At 35.5% G+C, this 19414-nt stretch overlaps 1 protein-coding gene across 6 annotated transcripts in view; it reads left to right on the top strand.

Annotated features, from left to right (window-relative positions):
• Positions 1–14994, top strand: part of LOC122351543 (glutaminase kidney isoform, mitochondrial-like) — a 29630-nt gene extending 14636 nt beyond the window's left edge. For 2 of the 6 annotated variants that reach the window (XM_043248676.1, XM_043248675.1), the window contains exons 8-18: positions 2818–2850; positions 2951–3009; positions 3150–3216; positions 3732–3782; positions 4389–4565; positions 5330–5461; positions 7794–7886; positions 13573–13634; positions 13717–13793; positions 14163–14226; positions 14800–14993. In XM_043248676.1, the coding sequence (XP_043104611.1) occupies positions 2818–2850; positions 2951–3009; positions 3150–3216; positions 3732–3782; positions 4389–4565; positions 5330–5461; positions 7794–7886; positions 13573–13634; positions 13717–13793; positions 14163–14226; positions 14800–14956 (972 nt within the window). In that variant the 3' untranslated portion in view covers positions 14957–14993. Of the gene's footprint in view, positions 1–632; positions 1309–2817; positions 2851–2950; positions 3010–3149; positions 3217–3731; positions 3783–4388; positions 4566–5329; positions 5462–7793; positions 7887–8869; positions 9573–9634; positions 11889–13572; positions 13635–13716; positions 13794–14162; positions 14227–14799 lie in introns of those variants that run through there. The other 4 variants (XM_043248681.1, XM_043248680.1, XM_043248679.1 and 1 more) reach the window with 4 other exon arrangements.
• Positions 14995–19414: the final 4420 nt, after the last annotated feature.

Genomic DNA, 19414 nt, shown 5'->3' with positions numbered 1-19414 from the left:
TGCAACTGTTAGTGATGTACAGTACTGTTCAAAAGTTTGGGATCAGATTGTTTTGTTTTTTTTGGATCAGATAAATGTTTTTTTAAGGCTGCATTTATTTAAATAAAACTATAAGAAAACAAATATTACTATGTAAATTTTTTTCTTTTTAAATATGTATTAAAATCTAATTTATTCCTGTTATGTAAAGCTGAATTTTCAGTGTGACATGATGCTTCAGAAAGTATTTTAATATTCTAATTTGTTATATTTTATGCTGCTTAATCATTTTTTGGAACCTATAATACTTTTTCAGGATTCTTCCATAAATAAAACATTAAAAAGAAGAGCATTTACTTAGAATAAAAATAATACACTACCGTTTAAAAGTTTTATTTTTTATTTTTCTTTTAAAGAAAACATAACGTTTATTTAGCAAGGTGTTAAATTAATAAGAAGTGATAGCAAAGATTTATATTGTTAAATTTTGAATAAATGCTGTATCTTTAACTTTTTATTCATCAAAGAATCCTGAAAAACAAGTATTACAGTTTCCCCAAAAATATTTAACTGTTTTCAACATTTGATAATTCTAATAATAAATCAGCATATTAAAAAAATGCAGCATTGCATCACAGAATCATTTTAAAGTATATTAAAATAGAAACCATTATTTTCTAATGTAATAACATTTTCTATTGTAATAACAGTTTTATTCTGTATTTTAAAAAAACTAATTAATGTATGATTTCTAAAGGCACATGTCTAATCAATAATTTAATCTGTAATGTATTTTATTAAAACTTCTTTTGTGGGCTTTTTATATCAAATTTGCAATTGATTAATTGTTACAAATCATGCACTTAATTTGATGAAAAAGTCAGTTGACGGCTCTACAATTGGTTTTAACTCGGCACCAATCCACACATTAAAAGGATGCAGCGTCACTCTCTGTGACGAATGTTGGGCATCCTGTGAACAAGTTCAACCTCACATCTCCCATCACACCTAAACTCAACCATTGTGATTGCTCTTCTCATATTGTTCTCCTGTGATATTGGTGTGACGCAAAATGTCTTTTACCCCTCTGATGTGTTCTGGTAGGTCAGTGCTGAATGTAAGTCATGCCTGTCGGTTTCCTGTGCACCTAAGCAACGCATGACATCATTTCCTCCTGTTCCTTCCGAGTCCTTGAGCACCGCCATGAGCGTGTACTAAAAGCGTGTGATATGCTGTTGAAGGCTCTGTGTGCTGTTTTATGTTGTTGCATATTTTGCAGACGTAGGATCTGTGGGATTTTTTGACCACTGCTGCAGGTCAATGACGTTGGTAATTTTTCCTTTCCATTTTTCCCTCCCTCCCCATGAACAAGCCTGGATACTAAAATATCAGTAGTGCCATTGTGTTCCTTAATAAGGCGGCGACTGCATAAAATAGAGCATCTGTGCAGGACAAAATGGTCTTTAGTGCTGGAAACTACAGAAGCCCACAGAGGCCATGTGTTATTATTTTATTATGCCTTTTTTTATAAGATCAAATATACTGATGCATAGCCTTCGTGGGTTTCTGAAGTGAACTGGGTATGCAATACATTGAGCATTTGTTTTCATACACCTTGTAAGAAATAATGTTCAGCAGGGGTGTGAAAAGTACAAAGACTTCGTGTTTGCATTTTAGCGTTGGTTACTGTGATTTTAATTCAGTATTGTTTAAACACACTTAAGTGAAACAAAATTTAATTGTAATTAAATGGAATAAAGAATTGAAATGAAACTCGTTCTGACTATTTAATACGCAAAGACTAAATATTATTTGTATGCTTAAAATGTATATGTGTATTGTGGAATGCACAATGCAAAAAAAAAGGATTCAAACTTTTGAAATAAGCAGCACTTCAACAACGAACAACAATTTTACTTAAAAAATGATTGCTTTAAGTGCACATTCTGAATCTTTAATTGTAATAAATTGTAAAAGTACCACTGGTTTTGTCACTGTAATGTGTTTTTTGTGAATTAAACTATTACTTTCATACAACAACAAAATTCTCACCTAAACTTTTTAACGATAGTGATTATACATATAAAACAAATGTATTGTCAAGCTTTAATGCAATTATACTTTTCCCCTTTGTGAATGCAGTGAGGTGAGAATACAGTTTTCCCAAAATAACACATAAATATAGTAATCAAGTGCAATTATTTGAGTACTTTACACCCCTGGTGTTCAGCAGTCTAAACAGTCAGCCAAACAAACACATTAGTCACTGTTCATTTATGGCAGTAATGCAATCAATCTCGATGGCTCTTAACTCTTTGCATTCGTTTGACGGGTGCCTCAACCCACACTCAGTCTGGCAGAAAGTCGTAGGTTAATGGACACTGATCCACACTCACTCAGAAACGCATCAACACACAATGCACAGATCCTCCTCACACATCACCTTAAGACGTTACCAACCCTGCTGATTCACATCCACTCTGTTTTTGGATCCACTTCTGTGTTTGGCCTACAGGTTTTCATGAACACGTTTAACTCCAGCCTTTGCTCTGTAGCGGTTCATCATCATTTCCTTTGTAGAGCATAACAGTACTTTACTGTAGCACACATATGAAATGCTTATGATCTTCTTATTGATTTCTAACAACAGATTACTAACTGATTTTAGTATTGTACTGGTAATATTAAAGGAATGAAATGATCCATTTCCTTATTGCTAATCCGTATGAGTTAGTTGCTATTCTGATTTATGTTTTTCCCATGATGCTTAATGTGTTTTTATCTCTTTTTAAAGAGAATATATTTATATGATTGCTATTTCTTTCCTGTGTCTTTCAGCAAGGGGCAAGCAATGCTGAGAAGTTTGATTATGTAAGTAATTTATGAAAACATTGTGATATATTATTCATAAGTACTGTTGTTGTTGTTGTTGTTGTTGAGTTTGATTGACCTTTTGATTTCTCTCTTGCAGATGATGAACTTCTTGAAGAAGATGGCAGGAAATGAATATGTTGGTTTCAGCAATGCCACGTATGTTGATTTACCAGTTTTAAAGATTTGATCTTCGATACAGTTGGCAAACAGAAAGTCCTCTTTTGTCTGTTTTATGTCATGAATTGTGTTGTTGGGTTTGATTTGAGGTAACTGATTATTCATGTCAACTCATCTAGATTTCAGTCAGAGCGTGAGTCAGGAGACAGGAATTTCGCTATTGGCTATTACCTGAAAGAAAAGAAGGTTAGTATCTCAGGGAGCTTTTGATGTGATTAGGTGATTTATTGCACCCAATCATCTCTCTGTTTCTCTTCACATACACCCTTTACATTTTACATGCTGTTACCTTTTGGGGCCATCCGCACAGAAAACGCAGGCAGTGGAAGGAGGATATGCAATAAGCAAGGCTCCGAGACATTTTGAACTTATAAAGGAACACACTACTCTTTTTGGAAATATACACGTTCTCCAGCTCCCCCAGAGTTAATAGGTTGAGGGTAGTTGGGGGGGTAGTTGGAAAATGAATCTATTTCCAAAAAAAGTGGAGTGTTCCTTTAACAGTGTTTTTAGGATGCCGTATCATGCATAAAATACCTCAAAAGATGCAAAAGGCAAGGGCAATGAGTAAAAGGTGTCATGAAATGAAAATTAGCTCAGACAGTGGAATGGGCTAACATTTTTTTGGTGTGAATGGCCTCTTTGTCCATTTACTTCCAGGAGTGGTTCCTTGTTTTAATCTAAATTTCTGTTGTATGCAGTGCTTTCCAGATGGTACAGACATGACTGCTGTTCTGGACCTCTACTTTCAGGTATGTGGAGACATGCCTTTCAGTTACTGCCAGTCTGCAAAAAACACTACCAAGACTTCTGTTATGCTGAATTGGTTATTTTAATATTAATGCTAGTGTTTAATTTTTTGGTTGATGTTAGTGTTCTTAAAAAAAATTATACTCTAAACTTCCCAATGGTAGTATTACCAAACTAATCAATACTTAAAGAAACTGCATCAGAATTGGAATCAAATCAATGCAAGAGCTTGTGAATCAGAATTACAGAACCTGTAAATCCCTGTAGACACACTACAGTTGAATGGTTATTGGAGAACATAGAAAGCTGATTATTGGCACTGGATTATTTCGACACGGCACAAACATGGCAGGACTGCAGTGACTGTGTGCCTAGACTCCTGTCATGTGCCTCTGAGATCATGCAGCATGTGTAATGGGATAGTGCAGCTGATGGCTTTCTCGAACACACATACACAGACGCATACCCACACACGTGGTCAAATTGTTAGGGTGTTGTTTTCTGTAAAATCCTTGAGGACAGCTGTCAAACAAAGCATGTTGAGATAAAAACTGTTATTTGGTTTAATATTATTTCTTATTCCTATGTGTCTGTGTCTATGTGTGTAGCTGTGCTCCATCGAGGTAACTTGTGAGAGCGCTAGCGTCATGGCTGCCACATTGGCCAACGGCGGCTTCTGTCCAATCACAGGCGAGCGCGTGCTGAGCCCAGAGTCCGTGCGAAACACCCTCAGCCTCATGCACTCCTGTGGCATGTATGACTTCTCCGGGCAGTTTGCTTTCCATGTAAGTTATTGCGCATTCATATTCACACAAATAAACACAGAATCTCAGTAGTTTACACAATTTGTTTGCCAACTCAGTTCGGAGCACTGTTTTATCACATCATTTGAACATTTTTCTTTTCCATTTCCTTTTTTTTTTTTTTTTACATTTTTAAACATTGCCATGGTAACAAAGGAAATAATGAATGAATGAAAGATTTAAGGAATACATGGATAAGTAATGGGTTAATGGTAATGGATAATGGTTAATGGTTAATGGATTTACTCTTTTTTTCTGATCCTTCCACTCCGCATCAATCCATACATTTTCAATCTCTAATTGAAATTACTGAAAAAAATATGCCCCAACAAATATATATTATACTATGTCTAAACATGATATTACCTAACTATCCAAAATTGAGAATGACAAAAATATATATATTTTAAGTATTGAATGGCTTTGTCCAAATGCCTTTTTTTGCATGCTCTTAAAGTTTAAAGACAATTTGTATTATTTGTGCTAAAGTACACTAAAACGCAGATTCACTATACGGTTGTACCAATTTAGAATGCAGTATTTCAGGATGAAAACCTGTGTTGTTCACTGCATTACAACATAATTGTGGTTTGCAAACACCCGTAATTTAAATAATAATCAAGTCCATTATAGAACATGAAAATAAACCAGGCTATTATTTAACTTATTTAACCCCACCCACATTCATGTTATGGTTATCCTATTTATCTGTATGTAATGTTTTAATGTTAATCTATTTTGTTCAGGTGGGTCTTCCAGCCAAGTCAGGTGTGGCTGGAGGTATTCTGCTGGTTGTGCCCAATGTAATGGGCATCATGTGCTGGTCTCCTCCATTGGACAAACTTGGCAACAGTGTCCGGGGCATCCAGTTCTGCACGGTATGTCAGTGTTCTTGTTTGCAGACACACTTACACACTCATAAACACTTTCGTTTCTAAGTTAAACCTATGTACTGGAAATTACGAAAAAATATTTGAAAGTTTGCCAAGATCAGAAATGTATAGTTCTGGGATCTATACATAATATAATAAAATGAACAAAATCAATAATATATGTAAATTAATTGAGCATTACGATGGCATAATACGGTTCTTTTAAGGAAAATGTAAGATTGCAGACCAAAGTTGCTGTAGAAAATTCAACTTTGCTATCACAGGAAGAAACAGACAAAGGGAAGAACAATTCATACCGTCTGACAAAACTGAGTCAGTTTAGTTATTTATGATTTATTTTAAAAAATGTTTTAGAGTTAGGTGGAAAGACATATGTTCCAAATGTTTTATTTTCATTGTTTTGTTAAGCTGTAGCACTTGCCCTAGACGCACATCAGGCATGAATACAAAGAATGGTACAGAATGTTTTTTATAAATGCTTTTTGTCATTTATCATTTGTCTTATCTGTTTGTTGCGGTTTTGATTATGTGACCCGGTCATTTACGAGGGCCTCTTATCATGTACTCGTGAAAAGATCAGATTCTGTCTATGTTATTTTAGGTCTTTCTGAGAAGCAGCACTTTAAAGTCTGAATAGCAGTACAGCTTCTCAGACCCTTGTTAAAGGTCAAGGAGTCTATAATTACTCCGTGTGTGTCGTAAGGAAATCAGTGCCGCCCCAAACCCATGTCTTTGATTCATTAGTGGTGATAGTCTGACTCAGGACGACCCCAGCAAGGAGACCAGAGTTAATTGGTGGAGTTAATTCTTGGGTGGGAAATATGATTAGAATTTTAGATGATTTATATGAACAGTTTTCTACTGTCACACAGCCAGTGGTGAATTCAGAGCCCCAGTGATAATTGAAAGCCTTTCTGTGATCAGCGTTATTGTGCCAAAAGAAAGGTAACAACTGGCAAGAGGCCGAGGGTCACAAGACAGGAAAAGGAAATATTAGACCTTTAGACGTTTGTGCCAGACCCCAACAAATTCAGGGAACACTTTCAGCCGTAGTTTATAAGGGGAAGTAGAGTCTCAAGGTCAGCTTCAAGGTTACTGCACATTACACAAGTTTGATTATTAAAGTGAAAGATTATTATTAAATAACATACAGTATTTAATATAAACGTGATCCCGGGCCACAAAATCAGTTATAAGAGGCACGCTTATATCTTTAGCAATAGACAAAATTACACTGTGTGGGGCAAAATTGCAAATTTTTCTTTTAGGCCAAAAATCATTTAGGATATAAAAATAATATTATTACTGTTGTTATTGTTATTATTATTATTAAACAATGATAAAAACCACAATAGCTATAATAAACCATTATTGTTGACGTTATATAAATATACAAATAAACTGTATTAAATAATTATATAAAAATAATTGTAAAAAAATAATAATAATAATTATATTTTTTATATGATTAATGCAAAAATATATATATAATTAAAGATTGAATTTAGTAGTACTAGTAATAATAATAATAGTTTTCAATAATAATATAATACCATTATGAATTATGATATTATAGCTATAATTAATATTGTTACATAAATATACAAATAAACAATAGTAATTATAATTCATAATGATTTTATTAGTAATTATAATAAATAATAATTATTACCCTCATAGTGCAATAATAACGGTAATGGTTTATTTGTTAACTTGTTAGTTAATTTGTTTGGTCTGTACAAATAATATCTTAAGATAAAATCTTATCTTACAGAGATTTAACACATGCTAATTTGCTTCTCTGTTCTCAAGAAAGACTTTAAGGAAAAATACAGAAAAAACAAAACAATAAAAAAAACTCAAAACCTAGATATATATTAATAGATTATTAGATTAGATTAACATTAGTCGCTCCTAACCCTCAAATCACAATAATAAATATTTTAACTGGAACTATTCTATAGTTTAAGACAAGAACCACGCTATTTCCTAAAGAGCAACTCACTTTTAAACCCCAGAAATGTCACCTTCAACGACTATTAAATCTGATCACGTGGACTAAACCTCACTGAAGCTGAAAACAGGATCCTGAGAAGTTGAATGACATTGTGAAGGAGGTTCATTTCAGCATTATGGTACAAAGGGCTTTAATGAAAGCAGGCGGTTTCTCCATGCACTGCACACTCTCCTGTCACTAGCAGACCACCTTCAGACACTCAACACAGTCCTTCAGTGTGTGTGTGTGTGTGTGTGTGTCTGTATGTGTTTTAAGCCTTTGACCTCTCAGACTGACTTATGGCTCTTTCTCGTGCTGTAGGATCTGGTGTCCTTGTTCAACTTCCACAACTATGACAACCTGAGGCACTTCGCCAAGAAGCTCGATCCTCGCAGAGAGGGAGGGGACCAGCGGGTGAGTGCCCTCTTCCATTTGCCCGCCAGCCTTGCCCTCCCCACGTGCCCCATCGATGCGTTACACCACGTCTTGTATGAATGACTGCATGTAATAATTTACTCAAGACTCAGAAGCTGAGAAAGTACTGCAGAGGAAGCTTATTTCCACTAAATGCCTGCAGTCAACCGTACACAATCCCGCCCCCTGCAGGAGCATTTTTACACTACATGCATAGACAGCTAGCGACTTCACACCCCAAAGAGCGTAGCTGTTTTTGAGCAGCGGTTGATTCATCATCAAAGTTCTCAGCTGTGCACGAGATTCTAATTTTGCATGTCCATTGCCATCTCCTGGTTTGCCATGGTTTTTTTTACGTTGTTTTACCCCACGGTTTTGTTTTGCTTGCTTCAGTCTGCATTTTCAGATTTGTAATCAGAAGGCCCAGACGGAATCTGTTGGCTTTTCGCCCACATTTCGAATAGCGATGGATATAAACATGGAAAAAAAACTAAATGTGCACACTCTTATCTATAGCTGGAAAAATAAACAGATTATCTCAAATATTTAAATCTGAATACAGACCGAAAGGCCAGTTTTCCAAAAGAAAAAGAAAAAACTGCAGTGATATATTATGGGGTCCGTGGTGATGCCATTTGAGGTTTTTAAATCCAAAATATGTAATTTATGGTTTTGAGTTGAGTTTTGAGGGTTTTTTTTTTTTTTTTTTTTTTTTAACTGAGCATAGTAATAATACAATTAATAACACGCAAAGTTGTTGTTGCAAACTAATTTAGTAAATATACAGTATATATTCAAATGAGTTGTTTTATATAATCTGTATTTTTTTATATTATTATCTTATTATTGTCTATTACAATATAATCAGAAATATACAATTTTATTATTATTGTTATATGAAGCATGTGTATTTTTTTTAAAAGGAGGGCTCTCTTTGTGATAAGACCCCAAAACTAATATGTTCTCTGTGTTGCTCAACACAGCAGTACACCTCTGGACCCCAGGATAACCAGAGCCTTTCAAAAGAGCTGGCTCTCAAAGACACTGTGTGGACAAAAGTCTGGCCTACTGAGCACAATGAGGACAGCTTCACTCCATGCTTTATGCAGTTTATCCGCAAGAGATTTTCTCTGTTTTGATTTCTTCAGTCTGCATTCTTAGATTTATAATCGAACAGGCCCAGATGGTCTATGTATACTTTTTCGGCATTTAAAAAAAAATCTGTGGAATGTGTGCAAACATGGTTTGAATATCACAAAAAAAAAAAATTATTAAAAAAGCTGAATACAAACCTAATTTCGAAATTAATTGACTTAATAATAATAATAATAATAATAATAATAATTGCAAAATAAATAATGTATATACTGTTATTATATTAGTTACATTATTCAACCAAAAATAATATATATTATGATTATTATTGTTATTATTAATAACCTGCACAGATTCCGTGTAGGCCTGGTCATCTGTTAATTATGATCATGACTTAAATCAGACTACTGCAGCTTAAGCGAGGCATGTGCAATTATTTTGAGACAGACCTCTTATGGTTATTTTGTTTTAAAATGTTGAAAAATGTGACATTTTGCCAGCCGTGTGAATACGAGGCCTCTCTTTGCGACCGCGCTTGTTTTTGTTGACTTTGAAATCTGTTCACACGTCACCGTATTGAACAGTGTGAGCCACACGCAACGTTCCCGGAGGCCCCTAAAAAACTAATCTGTTCTCCGTGTTGCTCAACACAGCTGTACACCTTCGGACCCCTGGATTACGAGAGCCTTCAGAAAGAGCTGGCTCTCAAAGACACTGTGTGGACAAAAGTCTCGCCCACTGAGTGCAATGAGGACAGCTCCACTACTGTAGTCTATAGGATGGAGAAAGTCGGAGAAGGCAACTAAAACGGATCTGACTCACCTCGGCGAGCTCTTTGACAGTATATATTTATGTACTTCAACGATTATTTATTTTCAATGAATCTCATTCTGCGCACATGTTAGTTCTACACACAGTCTCGATGAATATGACTATGGTAGAGGACATGTCTAAAGCCTTATGCCTTGGCCTGTGTTTATCTATCTGTGCTAATGTTTAAAAGCATAGCGGAGGGCTTTATTCTTCACTTGGAATGCATGGACTCTAGATGCGGTGTGGTTTATAGTCACAGACCAGCAGGTGTTTTTTCGGGGTATATTGAGCATTGGCTGCTGAACAGAGACTACAGGTGATTCTGTGTTGCTCTGTGATTATATATTGTGGTCTCGCTCGTCTTCAGTGAGGTCTTTAGCTTGGTGTTACAAAGACATGGACTTTTCTAAAACTTCTTGTTACATGTGCTGTGACTCAGCATGGCCTTCACTCTAAAAGAAAGCAAACATTCGCTCAGAAATTAAAATTCAGTCATTTTTATTCACCCTCGTGTTCTTTTAAGCCCATATGTCGTTGGTGTTTCTGTGGAATACAAAATATATTTGTAAGAATTCTTTCATGCTCATTTTTTACAGTGTTCCATATGGAATATCATAACAATAACCATAATAATTGTCCATCTGGATACTTTTTGTGGGAAAAAATAAAAAAAAATTTTTTTTATATTTCCTTTGAGTAATTATCATTATCTTTTAATAATAACACTTATCAATCACTATTGTTTAGCATTGATTCATCTTGATTTCAGTCTATTCCTAAAACAAAGCTGGTATATAGTTGGCCAGCCAATGAAAGCAACCGTTTACACAGAAATTAAAATTCGGTCATTATTTGTTCACTCTCATATGTTATTGTTTCTGTCACACACCGTCATTTTCTTTCAACCTTTTCCCATATACCAGTAAAAAAAAATCTCCATAGAATTACAATGTCCATCTGGCTATAATTGAAGTCTCGCGAAGCCATATATTTGCTTTTATAAGATAAAAGATGGACATTAAAGTGTTTGAAAATAGCATTTTGGTGCAAATTTAGTATCTGAGTTCAAATGCATTATCATTGAATAACACTGAATAAACGTTTCTCGCATAAAGCTATATTACTTGGAAAGCGTGTGCCAACTATGGTAATACATAACCTATTAGTGATATGCATATGACATAACACATAAAGGAGAAGTAGTGTTTTTCTTTTTGGCCAAACGTTTGATTAGGGCACAGTGTGATTTGATCGCGACCGAGCGTAAAGTTAAAAGGGACCTCATGTAGCACCTGGGTTGTTCATTTTCAGATAAGTCACAGAGCGTTCCTGCTCAATTGCTTGTCTCGGAGAGGACTGTTGTAATGTGCAGTGTTTGCATCACAGAGCCGCTCTAGTGCTGCTCAGCAGCCAGCTGAACCCTGCTGTCAGAGCGTCTTTTCAGTGAAATCAATAATGTTACAAACCTTCCACCTGCCCTCAGTTCCGTTTCCGTCTGTATATCCTCATATGTTATCACTAGAAACATTTATGCACCTTATTAATAGCTCAAAATGTTGGTTTATATCAAACTAAGCCTGGATAAGCTTCTGAAGTGGTTTTATTGGTGGAAAGATGCTGACCTTATCAGGAAGATATTAAGTATTATATGTTTTTTCGTTTTTTTTTTTATGTGTTGCAAAATGATTATTTTTTTTGCCTTTTAAATTTAAATGTTCATTTTATGTTCGCATGATTCGCTTTGCTTTCACAGGCTTGTATATTTCTGGGTTTTGTTGCTTAGTTTCACAAGTGTGTGTTTTTGTATTATAATTTTCATGTCTTGTTTTTGGCGCTGCTTTAGCGGAGTAGTGTTTTTCATGCTCAGCTTTTACAAAACAGTCAAAATATGAGCTCATTACAGTCTGGCTTGAGCAAGCAGCTCGCTCTGATTACTTGAACAGCTGTCAAATACTTCATCACTTTATATTATCATCTGGTTTTACGCTGTCATAACAGTTCCGTTTGCTTTCTCATTGTGTATTTATGTCATTTGTTCTGGTTTTCTTTTTTTGTATCATTAATAAATGTATTTAATCTCATTGTTACCCAAAATCAGTTGTGTTCCGTTTTTTTGTTTTGGAAAATGATGAGGCAGTATGTTTGCAGTATCATTTTTATTAGTTTGTGTGCTGATATTTTTTATCTCAACAAATAATTCTTGAACGCTTTACTTAAAAGGCCTGCAAAAACATAACAGAAAATTTTTCTATGAAAGGTTTCTCATGTTCATGGACAATATGAAAGTTGCAGGGAATTTTAAAATGGTTTTCCATTAGATTTTATTATACACCCAATATATGAAGTGTATAATTGTTATATAGATTTATACTAAATGTTTTTCAAAAGGTTTTTGGTGAGCATTTTTGAAATCTTCATCCAGTAATAGTGCACTTTATCCAGCAGAAGGTGTTGGATTTTTTTTTTTTTTTTGAAGATCTGCCATCCATTGAAGCTCTGCCGCCTTCTGTTGCGCTTCGTTGTAAGCTAAGTGTTTATTCTGTCTGTGCAAATGCAGCTATCATAGTTCCTATTCTCCTGTTCTCATAAACATAAAGCTCATAAAGCTGTTCTTAAAGCAACGTATGAAGTAAATGACCTTCAAGCAGTTTGTCTAGGTTTTCTAGTTGGCTTAATCGGAAGCTAACGCGCACATTTCAGGAGAATAATTACACATTAGCAGACAGGAATAGTGTTTTGTGTTTCTATTTAAGACATTAAACTGACTTAGATGTAATCAGATTATAATTAAACACACACGCAAGGATACTCTGACATTTCTCAGATGATCTTTAGGCCTAAAAACACTGACAGCTTCTCCCGCTGTATGACTTCTCTCAATGTTTGTGGGAAGGAAAGCAAGAATACTCTATAATAGGAAATAATAGTGAGGTACTGAAGTATAATTAAATAAAAAAAACGTTAAACATTCATTTTAATGATTACATCTGAATTTGCTCGATCATTACATGTTAATTTTTACATGTTAATCTTTATATTTTTCATCTAATGTTAAATACCAAGTGTTTATGTGTTGCAAATCTGATTATGTTAGTAGTTTAACATCAGGTGGTCATCAGAGAACATCAGAGAATGGCTTTGCAACACTTCTTTGTAAGTTGTGTGTGTTTGTGGTCTTGAAAGTTTGGGGTTTTGCTGACTAACATCAAGGGTTTCCGATGCCCCTACTGATGCCTTTCTGTCCCTCACCAGAGCTTTTTTAGATATTAAAACGCACGAGTTTTTCGCATGGCTTGCTTGGCAAATTTATCTAGATCCAAATTCAAATCAAATGTATGCTGCTGCTACTAAATCAAATTTAATTATTTACATGAGATTTAAGAAAAGGTCTTTAATACAAGGTGTTGCATGGGTTCTTTCAACTTGTTTAACACACACACACACACACACATATATATATATATATATATATAAATCTAAGAAACATTCAGGGTTCCTGCTAATTTTTATAATTTAATGGGTTTTATAATGGACTTTTTTTCTGATTTAAAATGCAACACACGGCATTCCTGCGCCTTTCACTTTTCAAGAACTGTTGAATTCAAGTGTTCCAATTTCAATGCACTTGATTAAATTTTTCACTGTCTTTTTGCTGTTTCCTCTCACCAGTTCTCTATTCCGTCTGTTAGAGCTAAAAGGAGACACTCTGGAGGCCTCGGTTTCTGCCCACCATAATAACTTATTTCTATTCCACAAAGGCTCTTTTCTATCATTCCAGGTGAAATCAGTCATCAACCTCCTCTTTGCTGCCTACACAGGAGATGTTTCTGCTCTCAGAAGGTACGGGGTTCTTCATTGCCTACAAGTTTTTGAAACGTTTTCTGTTCTGCTTCCGTAATATTGTTATTATGCGCGACTGCAGGTTTGCGCTGTCCTCCATGGACATGGAGCAGAGGGACTATGACTCCAGGACGGCGCTGCATGTAGCAGCCGCTGAGGGTACTAAACTTCACGTGTTGTCGCTTATTAGAAGCCAAGATCCAGTGGTGTCTGTTAATTTGGTATTTGACTGTTTGCATAACTGTAAGATAACAAAAAGGCGACAAACAGAAAGCTTGTCACTACGCCATGTAAATTTAGTGCCGGCACCACTTGCTCTAAAGTTTATTTTAATGATGATGCAATATGTATATTTTTTTGCAGCTTATTTATGCCTTTTTCAGTCTAGTTTAATCACTATAAACATAGGTCATCAAATAACTGTGTTGCTGGGGATTAACTGCACTTTTTCAGTACACTGCATTTTTACATCTGAAGTTCCATCTGTAGCATGCTTTGCATGAATTAAACTGTTCCTTTTGATTTTAGGACATATTGAGGTTGTGCGTTTTCTGTTAGAGGCCTGCAAGGTGAACCCTGGTCCTAAGGACAGGTGAGCAGGCGCAATTTCTTAGCCTTTTAGTTTGGAAATGAAGTGATTGGAAGACATCGGGTTTCTCATGATGGTCTTGGAAAACATTCCAAATTGATAAAATCCTAAGAAGTCATATACAAGCCACGAAAATAGATTTCTAACAAGAATTACATAGTGTGAGTGCAGTTTGTCAGTATTATTATTAAAACCCAATTTTGATTGTATGCATATATGTGCATATAAGTGTTTTTATTATTATTAATATTATTGCCTTATGACTTATATCATCTCTATATGATGAATCATTACACAGGTTAGGGGGGAAAAGCAATGTGTGTGTGTGTGTATACACAATTTACAATAATATCTCCAACGTTCTAATGTATTAGAAGTTTAAAATATATTTATTTGTATATACAGATACACACACATTTCGCTTCACATGTTTTTAATTACTACTGCAATTACCATTATAATAGTATTGCAGTAGTAACACGCTTCTGTCTTAACACTAATACTTGTTATGTTAATGTATATCACGCACGCTAATAAAACCAGTAGAAAAGATGTCATAACATTTGCGTCCTCCAGGTGGGGCAACACACCTATAGATGAGGCGACACACTTCGGTCATCACGAGGTGCTCGCGCTTCTGCAGGAGTACAACGATAAATACAACCCACCGGCGAACACCGGCGCGGGTAAAGAGAGCACCGAGAAAAATCTGGACGGGATGCTGGAGACGTAAACATTTCCTGCCAGCACGAAAGACACTCTTCTGGATCTCAATATCAGTGTGTTTTTTTGGTGTTTTTCGTAGTTCCTGTAGTTTTACATGCTTTTGTGAAACATTTTTGCCTTGATCACAACTTCTTCCTTTGCGAGAAAGGGTGTAAGTCGTGGTGGCCACGTTTAATGGAGTATGTTCAACCCTGTCGTGCCAGTGCAAAGTTGACTCGGGTGTGATGAATGATGACTGCATGTCATTGCTGTCCTGGGAGGGTAAACGGTAAACCCGAGTATAGAATGATACCAAACAATCTTGTTTAAGAAATCAGAGCCATGCAAAACAGGACACGTTCTTTGAATAGAAATTGTCGCGATTACGCAAACACTTAAGAAACTTTAAAAGCTGCTGGCGACATATCTTCTTTCTTTATGCTGAAAAAAGTAGCAATAACGAAAATCGAGAAAGGAGGTTATTAAAGTTCCATTAACGAACAATTGGTCGCATTTTTTTTTTTTTACACGTGTAGGCCTATTGCTTTTTTATTTTATACCTCGTTATTTGATCATTTGAACCACTGCCAAATGCATCGTTATTTGTGTTAGTCTTTACCATTATCAGGTCAGTGCACTCATATTTGAAATATTTACGGCATTTTGAGAATATTGTAATCTGAGAACAAAAGTGATCAAAAATAAAAACTTTACTGCTGATGTGAAGTCATAACAAATGTAAATTGGCTTATTCGTTATTGGGTAAAATGTAAACCCTCCATTATTTATAGGTTATTCAGTATTCATGAATGAAAGATACTGCGTTTGTGTAAAGCATCTGTGCATTTACGATATTTTATGAAGTGTTAAATAACTGTAAATGTAGTTTGTATTGTGAGACAATTGCTTTAAGCGGTAGAAAGACGATGTCAGCTTCTTCATATGGACCAAACACTTGAAGAAAGATTACATTTGTGTCAAAGTATATGAATGTATACTACACTTTATTATTCATTGAAGCATATAATTCTTTCTGATTTCTATTCGACCGCATCTGGCTGACTTAAGTCGGTGTGTGTACATGTGCAATTAAAAAGCAATTTATGTGTAATAATAAATAAAATTGTGTTAGTATTTAAAGAGTCTAATTTTACTCGTGCATCCTATACGAATGTATGTGTGTACATAAAACTGAAATTCTGAATTAACTCCAAAAATAACACAAAATAACACAATAACCTCAATAATCTGCATAAGCCATGTTCAAGCTGAACCATGCAGAAGGGAATTCTTGCTAGCACACTAGCAAAGAATATTTTCCTATATATGTATGCCTTTTATCCAAAACAATGCATTCAAGATATACATTTTATCATCTCTAGAATCAAACCCGCAACCTTTGAGTGACGTTCAATCTTGTCAAACCTGTCGTCTTCATTGACTTGCTATACTGTCTTAGATTTTCAAAACAGAAAGCCTGCCTTCATTTATCCCTCCTACAGATAAAAGAGAATGTGAATATTACAGTATTCCAAATGTCCTAATGGTTGCGTTAATACCAGGACAAAAGCACAATTTCTCAAAACAGATACAAGTAATACTATATATTGCACTTTATTGTTTTGTTTTGATTTTTTTTTTTTATGTTATCACTCCCCATGGAACGAACTGGGAAAGGTAAAACGAACTCATTCTATTGTCTTTGTGTTAGTTCAATCGTTAAGATCAATAATGGCTCGTTATATATATATGAAATCTAAAAGTGCAAAAAGTTTTACCCTCAGATGCACTGGTATAGTAACGACCAAAGGCAACCTCTCTTGGGATGTTTGGGTGAAGGTAGATGAGACGATTCACTGGCTCTTTCTCCATCGGTGATGGTATAGTCACGGATGACGTTGGGTAAAGAGATGCTGTTCAGATCTGTTTTAGTGTAAGGCTTTGTTGAATGCACCACGGGTAATCTCATAAGAGATTTTTCAGACACACCAAGATAGTTATCAGAACATTAAATATTCCAGTTGAAACCAGCACAAACCATCCTGTGAGCGCTTGACCCATGTGAAGGTGATTCCTCCCCATCGAGAGCTTTCACTGAAGCGCAGAAGGAAAGTGCCGGGGAGTTTGTCGCTCAACAAAGCCTTCTCTCTTTCCTTACTCAAAAACCCCATAATGTACCTATACACAGTGAACAAAGCCTGAAATCTAAGCCCTCTCTCAAATTTCAAACTCTTTGGAAATCATCCATCTCTTGATCTAGTTTTGACATCAGTGATTTTAAATGGCATCGGCTTTTACATGAATGACACTATAGCAGCATTCAGACAGTGAAGGATAAACCCCTTCAGATTTCTTACCCTCGTTCCAAATGTTGGACACGTATTTTTTCGGAAAAGATCTAGATGTTCATATATCCAGCACCAGACTCCGCAAAAGCTTAGATAAAAACACAAATTTATTCTAAGCAGTAAAATATGATATAAAAAAAAAAAGGTTAGATCACAGAGAATCACACGCTACCACGGAAGTGTTTAGTTAATGCCTGCTCTTTGCAGTATTGTGTGTTTTCACTAAGTTTTGTTTATCGAAAATCATGTGGTGACAGCAGAGGAACAAACAAAAGCGAGCTTGTTCAGAAAGCGAAAGCAACTTTCCTGTCTGACTTTTAACTATGTGCATCTACTCAGTCACATTTCAAAAGTTAAAAGCGCGCAAACAAACTCATGAGACAAACTTGTCGGAGTTCAGAGCTCGTTTAGTGGTAGAAGAAAACTGCCAGCTCAAGACCTTTGAAAGCTGCTCCCATTTCACAGGTGGAGGATTCAAGAAGAACGTCAGATTCTGAGCGAGATAAAGGGTAACAGTTAAAATGTAAACCTCAATAGAAGACAAAACATTGATGAGGGAAACGGTCCGTACGTGGGGTTCACTGCAGAGCATGTTGTACCACAAGATAGAGCCCCAGGTCCACGGTAGACAACTACTGACCAACATCACCACAGGAAGACATGTGATGTGTTTGAACATAGTATTTTATGTTGCAGTTACAGCAGTTTAATGTTGTCCCTTTGTCTCAAATAAACACCGCATTTCAAAAGACCACTTCTAGCAGTAAATTTACAGATAAATCAATGCATAGTTCTGGTAGAATGAGCTGCGTGTCAAAGCTGATTCAGTGCAGATCCTCAAACATCTTGAGTGAAAACTGCAAAGAAAAGAAGTACGCTAATTAAATAGCAAATATTGGTAGTTCCCTTTAAGTGGCCTTTATTTATAATTCTCTTCTCCCTTGCAGTCTGTGTTAATTAGAATGGAAAATCAAGAAAATTCAAGTCAGTAACCATAAATGATCATTTATTTAATAAGTCTGTAGTGCAATATGTGAGTGTTTATCATCGTACCATGTGATGGAAGTCAGCGGCCAGACATCCACTAGATTCTTCCAAGGTCATAACTTTGTTAACAGTCCCTGTAAAAAGAAATTTCTGCGTCTAGGATATTACACAACAATTCGTTACAATAGCGAGGACCTCTGACATGCATAAAAAAAACTAAATGTGTTCAGTAATTGTAATTAGCGTTTTGCCTGTGCTCTTGGTTTAATGTGATTGGTTACATGCCCTTTCACTGTATCCATCTCAGAAAAATCCATATAAATACAAACATAGACAGGTCAAATATAAGCAATGCTTTGCAATAAAATTAATTGAGAAAACTATTCAAAAGCAATGAATAGACAGATGGATGATGGAAATTTTGACCTTGGGTTGAGAGTTCAGTTCAGGAGTTTGAATAGTAGTCTACAGTATTATAAAGCCCACTTAAAGTGATGGTAATTGTCTGTGAGACAGTGTCTGTTGATATAACAATAATCAGTTCAGTTCCTGAACCTTCTTCAGCTGCTGACGGATCTGCTGAAGACACTCCGCCCTACACCGTGAACCTGGAGCACAATAAGAACATAGTTACACTCATTCCTTAACACAAGGGGGCAACATGTTTCTGGCCCATAAATAAATAAATAGCCTAATAAAAAATTAATGCAAACAGAGTATCTGCTGTATGGAAGAGCAACAATCTGGTCATTTTAGTTGATTTTTAATTTGTGAATAAATTATCAAGATAACCATTTAAAAACATCGCATACATTTACAAATGGATTTATGAATTATGACTTGTTTCTTGATTGCTTACTACCCTCCTATTCTGAATTATAATACGGTTTTAAAGATTATTTCAATGAATTGTGCAAATGTTTGTTTCAAAAAAATGAAGTATATTTTCTGATGTTGTTACTGTTGAGTTACCAGCTGATCGAATCACTGAACTTCACAGAGTCTGCTGAGAGCCGAGTTAGTTCGAATACTGAACGGGGTCGTAAATCAGGCTAACGATGGTGCTTCGGCTAAAAGAATCAAACCAAAACGATGTATTGACTCTGGCTCAGCTGCATGAATCTGCAGATTTTTCGGTAAATATAACGACA

The sequence above is a fragment of the Puntigrus tetrazona genome, chromosome 9 (assembly GCF_018831695.1).
Source record: "Puntigrus tetrazona isolate hp1 chromosome 9, ASM1883169v1, whole genome shotgun sequence".
NCBI classification, from domain to species: Eukaryota; Metazoa; Chordata; class Actinopteri; order Cypriniformes; family Cyprinidae; genus Puntigrus; species Puntigrus tetrazona.
Note: the sequence above shows the minus strand (reverse complement) of the source record. Positions and strands in the feature narration are given on the sequence as shown.